At 47.3% G+C, this 14,584-nt stretch overlaps 1 protein-coding gene across 1 annotated transcript; it reads left to right on the top strand.

Annotated features, from left to right (window-relative positions):
- Nucleotides 1-211: 211 nt before the first annotated feature.
- LOC103184460 (glutamate-rich protein 6) lies at nucleotides 212-13,405 on the top strand. Its single transcript, XM_042339228.1, has 15 exons — nucleotides 212-335; nucleotides 1,412-1,511; nucleotides 2,236-2,399; nucleotides 3,054-3,113; nucleotides 3,523-3,596; nucleotides 4,133-4,255; nucleotides 4,805-4,900; nucleotides 5,303-5,504; nucleotides 5,904-6,093; nucleotides 6,951-7,018; nucleotides 9,022-9,161; nucleotides 9,272-9,357; nucleotides 9,807-9,962; nucleotides 11,762-11,990; nucleotides 13,070-13,405. The coding sequence occupies exons 1-15, from the start codon at nucleotides 239-241 to the stop codon at nucleotides 13,328-13,330; spliced, it is 2,046 nt and encodes a 681-aa protein (XP_042195162.1). The 5' UTR covers nucleotides 212-238; the 3' UTR covers nucleotides 13,331-13,405.
- The last annotated feature ends 1,179 nt before the right edge of the window (nucleotides 13,406-14,584 follow it).

Raw genomic sequence — 14,584 nt, 5'->3', positions numbered from 1 at the left:
ACACTCGGGTGTATTGTGTGTTATGAAACACATTCTGACAGTGCATCCGCCCCGTAACTGTCTCCAGAGCAACGCCAAACAACACAGCCCTGTGGGGGGGGGCACTGCCCGGGGTGTGAGTGTGTGTCGGGGGGGCAGCGGCTCCCCTCCCCTCCCCTCTCCCCTCCCCTCCCCTCCTCTCCCCTCCCCTCTCCTCTCCCCTCTCCCGGGGTCGGGGCTCCAGACTGCACAGTGAGGGATGGAGAACGAGGACACGAGCAGAACTGTCTCCGATGATGAAGGCATCGCCGAGAGGGAAGACACCATCGACGTGTTGGCAAATCTCGACTACGCAGGTGGTCGGTGCTGGGCTTAGGGGTGGGGGGGCTGGGGTAGGGGTAGGGGGGCAGGGGTAGGGGTAGGGGGGCAGGGGTAGGGGGGCAGGGGTAGGGGGCAGGGGTAGGGGGGCAGGGGTAGGGGGGCAGGGGTAGGGGTAGGGGGGGCTGGGCTAGGGGTAGGGGGGCAGGGGTAGGGGGGGCAGGGGTAGGGGTAGGGGGGGCTGGGAGGGGGGGGTAGGGGTAGGGGGGCTGGGTAGGGGGGGGGGGTGGGGGGGCTGGGGTAGGGGGGGCAGGGGTAGGGGGGGCAGGGCTAGGGGTAAGGGGTGTAGGGGTAGGGGGTGCAGGACTTGGGGTAGGGGGCTGCTGGACCAGGGGTAGGGGGGTGCAAGGCTAGGGGTAGGGGGGTGCAGGGGTAGGGGGTGCAGGGCTAGGGGTAGGGGGTTGCAGCTGTAGGGGGGTGCAGGGCTAGGGGTAGGGGGGTGCAGGGCTAGGGGTAGGGGGGTGCAGGGCTAGGGGTAGGGGGGTTCAGGTGTAGGGGGTGCAGGGCTAGGGGTAGGGGGGTGCAGGTGTAGGGGGGTGCAGGGCTAGGGGTAGGGGGGTGCAGGGCTAGGGGTAGGGGGAGTGCAGGGCTTGGGGTAGGGGGGGTGCAGGGCTAGGCGTAGGGGGTGCTGGACTAGGGATAGGGGGTTGCTGGGTTTAGGGGTAGGGGGGTGCAGGGCTAGGGGTAAGGGGTTGCTGGGCTTAGGGGTAGGGGGGTTTCTGGGCTCGGGGTAGGGTGGGCTGGGGGGTGATCTCAGAAAGCGTCAGTTAGCAAGACCAGCAACTAGACAGGAAGGTGAAAGGGGGAGAAGAGTACAATTAAGCTGCACATAACTGAGAGGGGTTTGGAAGGGATATAGGGAGATGGGATTGGGAGGGGCAGAGCCTCATGTGGCTTGTGAACACCAGCATGGACTATACATGACTACTCAGTGCTATACAGTGTGTGTCACTGGAATATAAGGTTGGTAGAAGTATCCAGTGTGCAGCTCCCTTGTTGCTCACTGAGTCACTTGCCGGCAACGCTAACATTGTTTCTCTCCCACAACCTCCAGGTTTAAAACGGCTTCCCAGTCTATTAAGGTACGCGAAGAAGGAGAGGTGCCCCGCCTGCAGGTCAACATCCAATCTAAGAGCGAAGAGTCAAGACAAGGGGTAAGAGGAAGAGCACAGGGAGGAAGGGACCTTCCAGCGGGAATTTGTGTCATTGGCACGAAAGGCCAGATCCAGCCTTTAAGTTGAATGTTTTCGTGTTGGTATTAACCCTCTGCTGTCTTGCTTCCAATTGAAAACGTTCAGCCGAAATTCTGGCCCACGTTGATCATTGCGCCTTTGGCTCTGGTGTCAGCCTGGCTCGGTCGATATCGCTCTCGCCTCTGAGTCAGAAGATCATGGGTTCAAGCCGCACGTCAGGACTTTGAGATCCAAGTCTATACTGTCACCTGTATTGACTCTCCCAGTTAAAGGAGAGGTTCTTGTTAGTGGGCTCTGGGACGGAAAGAATCTACACACTGAGTAACAGTTATACAGGGTTTATTTTACCTCAGCCCCAATCTCACACCTCGCTTCTGCAGCCAATTGCACATAGCAACATCTCACAAACAGCCATGGAGTGAGCAACCAATTTTATTTGGGGGCTTTTTGGCCAGGACACCGGGAGAGAGAGACTCCCTTCTCTTTATAAATAGTGCGGTGGGATCTTTAACGTACACCTTAACAGGTTCTCAGTTTTACATCTCATCTGAAGGCAGCATTTCGGATTATGTTAAGTCAGCGCCTCGGGACGTTCAGGCCGCTATACAAATGTCATTTGTTGTTGTTAAGGCAGGAACAATTTACTTTCTGTGCTGTCAGTGAATTGGCTGAACTTTTCCCTCAGGAACATCTTCGATGTCAAGCCAGGCTCTTCCAGCAGCAGTTCTATCAGTCTTCTATCCACCAGGACCAACTCTCCCCTGGTTGGCATATCCAGCCTGTCCCTTGCCACCAAACACACACAGACCTCAGCCAGCTGGATCATTAGGTACTCCCTTGAGGAAAATGGTAAGTGATCTTTCTGTCACAGCAAACAGGACATCATGCCTTTCGCATCAGGAAGACATCTCAAAGTGCTTAATTGTAAGAGCTGTGACTGTGTGTGTTTTGTAGGCAAATGCAGCAGCCAATTTGCGCACAGAGATATCCCGCAAATAGCCATGAAGTGAGTGGGCGATTTTATTTAGGGGACTGCTGGTCAGGATACCGGGAGAGAGAAACATCTTTCTCTTTTCCAATAGTTCCAATCAAGACATCAGTGCATGCGCAACAATGCACCGCTCTTCCACCACTGCACTGGAGTGTTAGCTTTGGTGAGTTCAAAGTCCCCAATGTGCCTAAAACCCATCACCTTGCTTAAGCACCATTGCATCTGGTTCAATCCCCACCTTTCCTTTTCCCTTCACCAAGACTGCCTTCCTTCACCTCCACCACAGTTCAGCTCCAAGGAGACCCTGCTCACCCTCCACACCAACACTACCTCCCCCTCACCCCCCCAGAGGATAGGGGAACACAGTAGCTAATCTTGTGACTCAGAAGCGAGAGTGCAACCTGTTTAATATGAATGTTCTGGAATAAATCGTTTCTGGAAGCTGATCTTAAGAGTGAACAATCTGAGACCTTGACTGACTTTTTGCTCCTTTGATCTTTTGTGACCAAAAGTCGATGAAGCTCAGCACACGTCCCCGAAGTTCTTGAGCATCGAGGATGAGTCAGCATCAGGTACGTCCATACAACACACACACACATTCACCTTCTGACTGACTGACTGACAGCATCACAGACTCAGTAACTGGGTTAAAAGTCAGCAGCAAGCATTACGCGTGGGCCAATTTTGGGGTCCCGTTTGGAAACCCTTCACCGTGTATGTCTGCTTGTCGAAACCAGCCTGAGAGTTCCATGTGTACATAGGAATCCCCCTGTGTCTGGAATGGAATGCGCACTCTCTCCCTGGAAAGACACACTCTGCTTATCCAATTCCAGAGAATTTTAGGCGTAGGTTGGCAGGAGCCAAGCTTGGGGACCCCAGAGTGTGTGTTGGGGCAACTGCTGGAGTCTAAACAGCTCAAAGTGGACCAGGCCCTCCCCAGGGTAGAGAGACAGGCTATTTACTGTTGTGCGTTGATTTCAGACATTGATGTGGATACCTCGGGGTCTGGCAGCAGTGACAGCAGTGCACACAAGGACTTGGTTATTTACACTGAGGTATGAAATCTTTGCTGAGAAACTCGTTCCCATCAGTCAGCACCGAGCACCCACTGCATGTGACTGCCCAAACATTTCATTCTCATCTCAGCATGCTAGGCTCCAAGGTGACCCCCCCAACCCCCCCCGCCTTATCTCATTCCCCCTTCCCCTCGTTCCCACCCACTCACTAGTCACTAATTGGTCATTTGACATCCGACATGCACAGGGTTGATACAAACAAAATATTGAGAAAAAATAATATGAAAAAGAGATTACATTTTACAACCTAAAGCAGCAGCTTGTCACAAAGCAACACCGTGGAGGGTGGGTGTGAGCAGCAGAACCCAGCTGCCAGAGGGAGCCTGTCTCCTGGGCAGCCACTTAACGCTGGTGATTGTTTGCAAACACTGTAAACTTTGCCTCACAGTTAACGTTGGGGTTTTGGAGAGGAAGCAGTTAACAAGAGCGAGCATGAGGATGTCTTTGTTTGGTTTTGTAGGTGACTTTCAACTTTGCTCTCCATGCTACTGATATCTCTTGTCTCTTTTATCCAGCTGAAATCCAAACCATTCAGTCCATCGCTATTCACCACTGCCAAAGTCGGGCTCCCCACCATCATTGCGTACAAGCCAGAATCTAGAGAGAACTCCAGCATGTTCAAAATCATTCCTCCAGAGGTACTTAGTAATAAATAGGTTACGTATGTCTGCAGCACTGACAAACTGAGTTACACTACACCAGACTTCAAGATCAGGCTATAATAATCCTTTGATACAGCGCCTTTCACGTCAGGAGGATGTCTCAATGCACTTCAGCGTGTTTGTGAAACGAGGCAAGCAATCTGCGCCCAGTAGTGTCCCACAAACAGCCATAAAGCAAATTATTTGGGGGATTGTTAGCCAGGAGACAGAAAGTCCCTTCTCTTTTTGAATAGTGCTATGGGATCTTTAACAATCTTTAAGGTCCACCTGAACAGGCAAACGGGACCTTGGTTTAACATGTTATCTGAAGGACGCACCTCTGGCAATGCAGCACACCCTTAACATTGCATTGGAGCATCAGCTTACACTATATGAGTTCAAAGTCCCGACTGGGGTCTTGACCCCACAACCTTCTGACTCAGAACGCTACCACTGAACCGAGCTGGCACAATAACAAAGGGGGTAAGAATGACAACATTTTAATTAAATTGTTAATAACAAAAAAATCTTCCGTCATGTCCTCAGATGCAGGAGTTTTTGAAGAGACAGATTAAGGATTCTAAAACGCATTTGGACTACCACAAATTACTGTCAGAATTTGACAACACAAGGCAGTACGCAGTGAGTGCAGCACCGCCTGGTGCACACACAGAGCATGACACTTTAATAATAATCCTTACATTTGGGAGGATGTCTCAAAGCGCTTCACAGTAAAGGTAGTGACTGCACTACAGAAGTGAGCAGCATGTGTGTAATAGTGATAGGTGTGTGCGAGTGAGCATTAGTGAAAGGAGCAGGTCATTGATCAACAACAACTTGCATTTATATAGCGCCCCCCACACAGGGTAGTATCCCACAGCGCTTAAACAGCGTAGGTTAGTGTATGGCAAGCATTAGGATGTCTGTTAGTGAACAGTGGGTATTAATAAACAGTATGTGTTAGTGAACAGTGTGTTTGTGAATGGTGTGTTAGTGAGCGGCATGTTAGACTCACCTTTGTTGTTTTTGTGATTTCTTCCTCAGCTGAACTCTGGTTTTGATCTGTGTGAATTCTGCAATAAATTTATGAAAACCTTCCCTTCAGTTCACCAGCTGAAGACAAAGCCATCATCCGAGGCCAGTGCAGTGTGTTTATTCCTCTGTCCCTCTGATCTCTGCCCTCTGGCCTCTGTCAATCTTCTCTTCCTGAAGATTGGGATAAAGAAGGAGAGAGCTTTGTTAAAGTGTTGATCATTTTGAAACACCCCTGTGATTCCTGCCCAGTGGAGTTACTGTTTTTCGACAGTTTCAGTTTCAAAAACAGCTGTTAAGTGAATGACCAATTTATTTGCAGGATTGTCTGCCAGAACACTGAGAAAAGCTCCTTCTCTTTTCCAATACTATCCTAGATTAGACAGATGGGACCTCAATTTAACATCTAATGTGAAGGATGTCACCTCTGATAATGCAGTGTTATGCTTTTAGCTGTTAACATTACCCCCAAACCTTGGCTCTTGCCAATGTGCACCTAAAACTCTCCAGAACGGGTGGCCCGGACAGGCCTGCATCTAGCCTGGGGAATGGTTTCATCTGGCCTTTCCGGATTCCTGCTTGCCACCAAACCCCCCCCCCTCCCCCCCCCGTACTGACCTGGGTGTTTCTATTTTGCAGCTTTTCTGCTGCCCCCAATACGAGGACATCTTCAGCTTCGTTGTGCAGGAGGAGCAAACGATGATCACCTCAAAGACGGTTCATGAGAAGATCGCGGTGGGACCTCACCTTCCATTCAGCACCTTACTGGAGAGGCAGGACGCCAAGGAGCAGGCAGCTCTCAGGTCACGTTCCCTTGACATTCCCAGGACAGAAACCACAGCTCCACATGCTAGCCTCACGAAGAGCACTGTATACAGTGAACTCCTAATAACACCACCCTGACTTAACTTCTCACTGGCACTTAAGTCATCACTCTGTCAATATCCCGGCCACATTTATTTATGTGTTTATACATATCCCTAACTCACCACTCCTGATAACTCGTCACTGGGCCCCTTTCCCTTGAAGTGATGAGTTATCAGGAGTTTAATGTAAATGAAAATTGTTGTTGAAATTCCACCCAGTTAGGTGCCATAGGAACATAGGAGCAAGAGTAGGCCATTCAGCCCCTTGAGCCTGTTCTGCCATTCTATTAGATCATGGCTGATCTGTATCTTAGCTCCATTTACCTACTTTTGCCGCATATCCCTTGATCCCCCTACCTAACAAAAATCTATTCACCTCAGTCTTAAAAATGTGAATGGATCCAACATCCACAGCCTTTTGGGGGAGAGAGTTCTTAATTTCCACTACCCTTTGTGTGAAAAAATGCTTCCTGATTTTACTCCTAAATGGCCTAGCTCTAATTTTAAGATTATGCCCCTTGTTCTGGGTTCCCCCACAGAGGAAATAGTTTCTCCACCATCAGCGACCATGGTTTCAGCCACTGTGCCCCCAAACTATTATTCTCTGCCTCTGACCCTCCACCTTGCCTCTTCCTTCCCCATTCTCAGATCACACCAGAAGACCTTCCTCTTTGACCATGCTTATGGTCACCTCCCCCCTCCCTGCATCAGGCTCCGCCACTGCTAAGCGTTCCGATACACTACCCTGTGTAAAGGGCACTATATAAATGTTAGTTGTTGTTTTCTGTTGGCAGATTACGGGATAGAGCGGTGGAACAGTTCTACTCAAAAGTGAAAGAACAACAAAAGAGAACACATTCATGTAAGTGTGACTTTAACGTGTCTTGTGTTATCTTAGATCCTATAACTGGAGACAAAGGTGTATCAGAGATATCTACATGCCACGTCTTTTACTTCACTTTCCTTAAGCTAGCCCCAACCCTCGAGATAACTTAGCTGCCAATCTGCCACTTTGAGTAGAATCTAACAAAGATTATTGTGAAGCATTTTGAGGTACTCCTGATGTGAAAGGCTCTATACCAGATGCAATAATTATTTAAAAAAATAATCCTTGCATCTGATACAGCGCCTTTCACGTCGGGACGATGCCTCAAAGGGCTTCACAGAATTTACTATAAAATGTAGTGACCATGTATTTTGTGGGCGAAACACGGCAGCCAAATTGCACACAGCAACATTCCACAAATAGCCATGAAGTGAGTGACCAATATTAACTGCGAGATTGTTGGCGAGGACACTGGGAGCTTCCGTCTTGTCCATGTTTAGTTGCAGAAAGTTGTATTCATCCAGGCAGGTGGCCAGAACATCAGTAGACCTGGTGTAAGAACTGTAAGCAGGAAAATAGCTTTTGATGTCATCTATACAGTGTCTAACACTCGCATCGCAAGAGAGAGGACCAGGGTTCGATTCTCGGGCGGGGCGAAGTTTCCTTACGCCACACATATGCTTCTGTTTACCTAGCAGTAAGTAGGAACCTGCTTGTCAGTCGATTGGTGGATTGCTTTTCTGGGGGCAATAATCCCTTCAAAATAATAATGTGGTCACTCAATCCATGCACTGCTGTGCGCAATTGGCTACCGCGTTATGCCCACAAAACACACAGTTAATTCACTTTACTGTGAAGCGCTTTGAGACATCTTGATGACATGATAAGGCGCTGTTTCAAATGCAAGGATTATTATTATTATTATTTTTTACATATATATGGAAGTTGAGCCTATCTCTGCAGTAAGCATGTAGGTGAAGAAACGGATGGAGTTAGAATACAGGCCTGAGGTTCTCCTCAGATGCAAGGGCGGGGGAGAACCAATTAGAGTAGACAAGGTGGAGGCAGCACGTTGAAAGGGGTGTAGGTTGCAGAACCATGGAGGGGAAGTAGTTGAGGAGGATAGAATGATCCATAGTAGCGAAAGCAGTGGAGCAGCCCAGAAGGACAAGGAGGCATAGAGTGGCCTGTTCGCACAGAGAGAGAGGACTTCATTGGTGACTTTCACTCTGTCTCAGTGCCAATGAGAAGGGTAGAAGCCAGACTGGAGGGCCTGAAGCAGGGAGTGGAGGGGAGAGGTGAGCAAAGCAGATGGCAACCACACATCCTAGGACCGGATAGGAGGAACAGAGTGGCGTCAGCTGATAGTTGCCGAGTTTTGGAGGGTTTGAGGGTGGGATTTTTGAGGAGGGCGATGGTGATGACAGTTTTGAAGGGGGGTGGGATGGTGTTTCAAGAGACAGGTTGGCTGTATCCACCAGCAAGAGGTGATTGGATGGTCAGAATCTGGGTGGGGTGCGCGGGGAGAGAGGGTCGGGGAGCAGGTGATATAATAATAATGATAATAATAATCATTGCATTTGATATAGCGCTTTTCACGTCGGGTGGACGTCCCAAAGCGCTTCACAGAACACACTGTAAAGTGAATTGACTGTATATTTGTGGGCGAACGCGGCAGCCAATTGCGCACAGCAATGTCCCATAAAGCGTCGTAGATTGAAAATGACCAAATTTTTTTTTGGGGGGGGTTTTTTTGGAGGGATTATTATTAGGCTCTGTGTGGAGTAAGGAAACTTGCGCAAGATTCGCCCTGACCTGCCTGGAATTGAACTCAGGTCTCTCACTTGCAAAGCGAGTGCTCTAACCACTGAGCTACAGGACTCCAGGATAGGTTTCATTCGGGCTTAATCGAACTCAAGAATTATTGTTTACATGAAAGACTCTGTTCAAATGCAAACTGTCGCTTCTCTTGAAAATATTTGCCAATTTGAAAGTTAGTTTTGTTTGTCTCCCCTCCTCCCCGGCCTTCAATGTAACAGCGAAGAAATTGAACGTAATTCCTTATCACTTTTCAAATGAATTGAAAGCACTCGTTGAAACCACTGAGGAGGAGGAAGAGATTGAAGAATGGTATCAGTTCTTCAGCACATCAGAAAGTCCCGGCTTCACCTGGCACCAGGTACACAGCTGTACTTTCTGCTAACTCTATCTCTATCTCTCTTATTGATCACTTCCATCATTAATCAGTGACATCTTATTGCCTCATGTTTCATTCAATCTCTTGCAAAGGATTTCGCGCCCATTTTCACCAAGAAGTTCTACAGCAGCGGAGAGGTGTTCTTCATTACGTTTCCAGATGGCACGGCTCAGGTACAGTATCCTTTCCACACAGTTTGGGTGACACCAGATGTATCTGGAGGATTGCTCTAGCCTCATGCATATTTAAATCCCATGCTTGTCGGATTCCAGTTTTAATCCACGTGGAGTCCAATAGTGTAGTTGTTAGCGTGCTCGCCTTGCAAGCGAGATTACCTGGAGTTGATTCCCAGGCTGGGCGAAACCTTAGGCAACTTTCCTTACCTCAATCCTTACCCCCAAATTGGTCACTCAATCCATGACTATTTGTGGAACATTGCTGTGTGCAATTGGCTGCCGCGTTTTGCCCACAAAATGCAGTCAATTCACTTTACAATCTATTCTGTGAAGCGCTTTGAGACATCTCAACGACGTGATGAGGGACTGCATCAAATGCAAAGATTACTATTATTATTATTATTATTATTATTAATAATTCGTAAAAGTTTCTTTCCTGAGCAATGAGCAGTTACCCGTCTGGCAATTTAGCCATCATCATTTCTTTTGATCGGAAGGGGACGTACACCTGTATAGTGCAAGAGGACAAAGCCAAACAGCCAGCGATGCTCGGACTCTTTGACTCCACTGGCAGAGGGACCTGCTACTACTCCAACGGAAATGTCTGGTACATTTGTTGTCTTTTCACTTAAGCGCTGTCAAACACATCGCCCGTTCAAGAAGACAAATGCCACTTGCAAAAGGTTTCAATAAGAATCCTCTGAGTAACAAGGTTGTAGGTCCCCACTTCAGGACTTTGACCCCATATATTCTAGGCTGACATTCCTTTACCGTGCTGGGGGAGCATTGATTTGTCAGGGATAACGTGATTCAGGTGAGACATTAAATCCAGGCCCTGTCTGTCCTTTTCTAGGTGGATTTTAAAGATCCAGTTACTATTGGAAAAGAGAAGAGAGTTTCTCTCTCCTGGTGTCCTAGCCAACAATTCCCCATTAAAATCATTCATTCACTTCATGGCTGTTTGTGGTACTTTGCTGTGCACAAATTGGCTGCCATGTTCTTCCACAAAATACAGTCATTACACTTTACAGTAAATCCTGTGAAGAGCTTTGAAACGTGTTTGTGACATAAAAGGCACTATATCAAATGTAAGAATTAATATTATTATGATATAAAGCCAACAGTTTTTTTTTGATTAAACCAATACATTTGGAAATCTGTTACCTTGCTTAAGAGAATCCAAACCAAAATAGTAAAAATTCAACCTAAACATGGAATTTTCCCTGTGTCTCGGATGGAATGCATACTCTCTTCCCAGAGGGACACATCCTGCTTGCCTTATCCCCAAAAGCTTTATGGTTGGCCTGGGACTCAGAGTGTGAGTGGAGTTTAGCCAGATAAAACCGCATAGCTTGCCATTGATATTGCTGTCTGGCAAGCTTTCTCACTGTTTGTCCAGCTAGGACCACCCTACCTGTTAGGGCTCGTGCTTGCAGAGTTAACAGGAGCTCCGTAGGATGATTCCTTGCCCCCAGTGACTGATCTGCCCTTCCAAGTCCGGCTGATAAGCCCTGTTGAGATGTGCTGTCTTCAGCGGTGCCCTGGAAAACTGGGGACCTGTCTGGTGTAGGAATTAGACTGGAGACCATCAGAGCACTGGCTCGATTGTGACATTCTGCTGCCAAGCATGGCACCTTGGAGCCGGTTCAGCTTGAAGGAGCCCAGTTCGTTACTAGTTAGTCATAAAAAGCAATATAAAAGGAGCAGAGTCTGTGGGATATTACCAGAGGTTTCAGTTAACAAGAGGCAGTTGAAAAATTAGGGCTGTTTTCTCAGTGGAAATGAAATTAATTGGTGACCTGATAGAGGGTTTCGATATTATGAAGCTTTATGACATTGTGAATAGTAATACAGTATTTCCATTGGTCAGTAAATGTGTTATTGAAGGGTACAAATTTATGATGATCATAAGAATTAAAGGGAGTCAGAAACCATTTTGTGTTGCAAATCATAGTTGAGGAAAGTCCATAGATTCTTGTTAAAGTGATTCTGATGGAATTAAAGGGTATGTGGAGGAGTGGAAGTGGGCTGAATGGCCTCCTCTGTGCTGTGATTCTATGAATGACCTGTTAGCTCCATACTGACCTGTCCGCTCCCTCCACTCAGGGGGCTCCAGCCTGCTCCACGTCCCCCGCTCTGCACACCCCACCATCGGTCACCTTCCTACCCCCACCCTCCCAGCCCTCCAAGCCTCCTGATTCCAACCCCTAGTTTGGGTTCAAATCCCTGACTGTCCAGCACCTTGGGACATCATCCCGACTTGAAAGGTGCTATACAAATGTAATTTGTTGTTGTTGATGAAAGGTCCTCAAGTCTTTTCTGCAGGAAAAAGTTCTGTTGTGTGGTTGGATGTGTTGTGTGGTTGGATATGTCTGTTCATGTCCACTATGCCGTCATTGTGTGCAGGATCAGTATCACCTGCATGGGAGGCCTGTACCTCAATGAGAAAGGAGCTCAAGTGTTCCGTTGGTGGTGGAGAGACCCCAACTCACCCAGCCTCTTCGCGCCCATGAAACCCATCTTCCTGTCCCTCAATGAGAACATTGGCATCAGGATTTCGGCCCAAGATCACATTCACATCACTTTCCTGGCCAAGGGCAAACAAATGAAGCTCAATGTGGGAATCAAGCTCGAGGTACTGCAAACATAACAACCATGGAACAATAGTGCAGAGAAATTAGAAAAATATAACAAATAAGGAATACAGTAAATTCCTGATAATTCATCACTCTGAAGGAAAAGGGCTCAGCGACGAGTTATCTGGAGCAGCAAGTTAGGTGTATGTATAAATATATAAATAAATGCAGCCAGGATATTTGACAGTAATGGTGACTTAAGAGGTAGTGACAAGTTAAGCCAGAGTCGAATTATCAGGAGTTTTGTGTATTATAGAAATAATAAGTATGATAAAATACAATATTAATACACTGGGCATGTTCATGTAGCGAAAGAGAAGGTTGAGAGGTGATATGATTTGTGTTTTTAAGATTCTAATGGATCTAGATAATGTAGACCATGATAAGTTGTTTTACCTTGTCCAGAACAGTAGAACCAGAGGACACAGCCTGTGAATGAAGGGAGGTACATCCAAAACAAATCTGCAGAAACACTATTTCAGTGAGCGACTGGTAAATCTATGGAACAGGCTCCTTAGGGAGACAGTGGAAGCAGAAAGTGTTGATTCTTTCAATTGCAAATTAGATAGATTTCTGTTAGATTACTTGGGGATATCGTATATGAGTACTTTGAAAAATTACATATAGTAAGTGTCGTATGCTTGGAAGAAACAGGCAACTTTGGATCTAAGTGGAGTCCCGTAGCATAGTAGCACGCTCGCCTTCAAGCGAGAGGGCCTGGGTTCGATTCGTGGGCAGCACAAAACCTTAGCCAAGTTTCCTTACTCCACATGCCTTTGTTTACCTAGCAGTAACTACAAACCCAGTTGTTAGTTGCTTGGTGGATCCCTTTTTAAGGTAATAATCCCCCCAAAAATGGTCACTCAATCCATGGCTGTTTGTGGGATACTTCTGTGTGCAATTGCTGCCGCATTTTGCCTACAAAATATACAATCAATCCACTGAAGCTCTTTGAGCGTCTCAATGACTCGATAAGGCACTATATCAAATGCAAGGATTATTATTATTATTTCTACCCTGTAATATTTAGACTGTTTCTTACCCAAGTTAAATGTTACCTTGTTTCCCTCCTTACCAGTTGAATGAAAGCTTCAGTAACTTCCCAAACAACACCTGGGTGACAGAGACCCAACTGTACCTGGAGAAGAGTAAGATAAAGATTCAGTCCCTCATCAACAAGATGTCCCTCATCACCAGCTTCCCCAACATCAAGAACCTGGACAGGATCCCTCTGCCCTTTCACCTGAAGTCTCGCAGATACAAGCTTGTGAAACTCAGGGAGAAGGTGAAAAGCGGAAAACACATTCGGTTACTGGCTGACATGAGCAACGAGAATTGACAAGGGATAGGTTACTTGTGATCTCCTTGATGAAGGAGAGGGATGGAGAAAGGGTGAACGAGGGATGGAGAGGGAGGGCGGAGCGAGGGAGGAGGAGGGAGGGAGAGAGAGGAAACGAGAAAGGGAGGGAGAGGGAGAGAGTGGGAGGGAGTTAGGGAGATGGCGCCCATTTCTTTTAACAGGAAACTTGTATCCTTTAATGAATGCCTTAATAGTATAATCGAAAGAATTTTAAAATGAGTAGCTATTCACTAGGAATGCCAGGGTTTTGACTATTGTGGCTCAGTTCAGTACGTATAGAAGCTGACATGGAACCAGTGTGTGCAAGGGGGTGGGGGGTGTAGGGGGTGCGGGATGGGAGAGGGAGGGGGGGAAGATGTGGCTCCTTAGTAAGATTGTCCAACTGTAAAGGAATTGGGTATCACGTCACATGATTCCACGTTGTCCTCAGAAATGGGACTTGTTTTGCAATACTCAGGACCAGAAGCCATCAGACATTGCTCACCCGAATGAGTCATTCCACATATTGTTGTCATATGCTTTTTTTGATCAGTGATTTATTTGTACACCAAGTGAAAACAGTAAAACAATAAAGATCGGATTTTTTTAAAAAAAGTCAAGGGCAGATGTGGGTCTGTTATATGTATTATTGTAACAACAATAATACTTTCATTTGGTGTAGCGCCTTATCATATCTCAAACTGCTTCAGTTTGTACTGCAAAATGGTGCAACAGTGTATTTGTAGGCAAATGTGGCAGCACAATTGCACACAGCAATGTCCCACAGACACCCATGAAGTGAGTGACCAATTGCATTGGGGGAATGTTGGCCAGGACACCAGGAGAAACTCGCTTCTCTTTTTCGAATAGTGCCATGCCTTTAACGTTCACTGGGCATCGGTTTAACCTCTCACTTGAAGGACGGCACCTCCGACAATGCAGCACCTTCCCAGCGTTGCAGACTCAGTATAAACTATGTTACTATAAACTAGCTGCCCATATCCTCGCCTACAAACCTGCCCACTCCTGCCACCTTGTCTCCAATCTCCTCCCACTCTACATCTCCGCCCGACCCTCTACTTAGCTAACTCAGGTTGCTTTCCTCAGCTATCTCCTCCGCCACCAGTGGCTGAGCCTTGAGTTGCTAACCTCCTTCCTTTACCATCCATCTTACCCCTCTCTCTCTGGCTTTAGGTCCTGCCTCAAACCCCACCTTCTGAACGAACCTGTAGCCACCTTCCTTTCCTCCTCTCC

The sequence above is a fragment of the Callorhinchus milii genome, unplaced genomic scaffold (assembly GCF_018977255.1).
Source record: "Callorhinchus milii isolate IMCB2004 unplaced genomic scaffold, IMCB_Cmil_1.0 Scaffold11, whole genome shotgun sequence".
Taxonomy (NCBI): domain Eukaryota; kingdom Metazoa; phylum Chordata; class Chondrichthyes; order Chimaeriformes; family Callorhinchidae; genus Callorhinchus; species Callorhinchus milii.
This window is presented reverse-complemented; position numbering and strand designations above follow the sequence as displayed.

Bases quoted from the DNA above. Each gene is read 5' to 3' on its own strand.
- LOC103184460 (XM_042339228.1), top strand. From the start codon at position 239: ATGGAGAACGAGGACACGAGCAGAACTGTCTCCGATGATGAAGGCATC. The intron at 3,597-4,132 runs GTATGAAATCTT...TCTTTTATCCAG, and splicing joins ACTTGGTTATTTACACTGAG to CTGAAATCCAAACCATTCAG. The intron at 11,991-13,069 runs GTACTGCAAACA...CCTCCTTACCAG, and splicing joins ATGTGGGAATCAAGCTCGAG to TTGAATGAAAGCTTCAGTAA.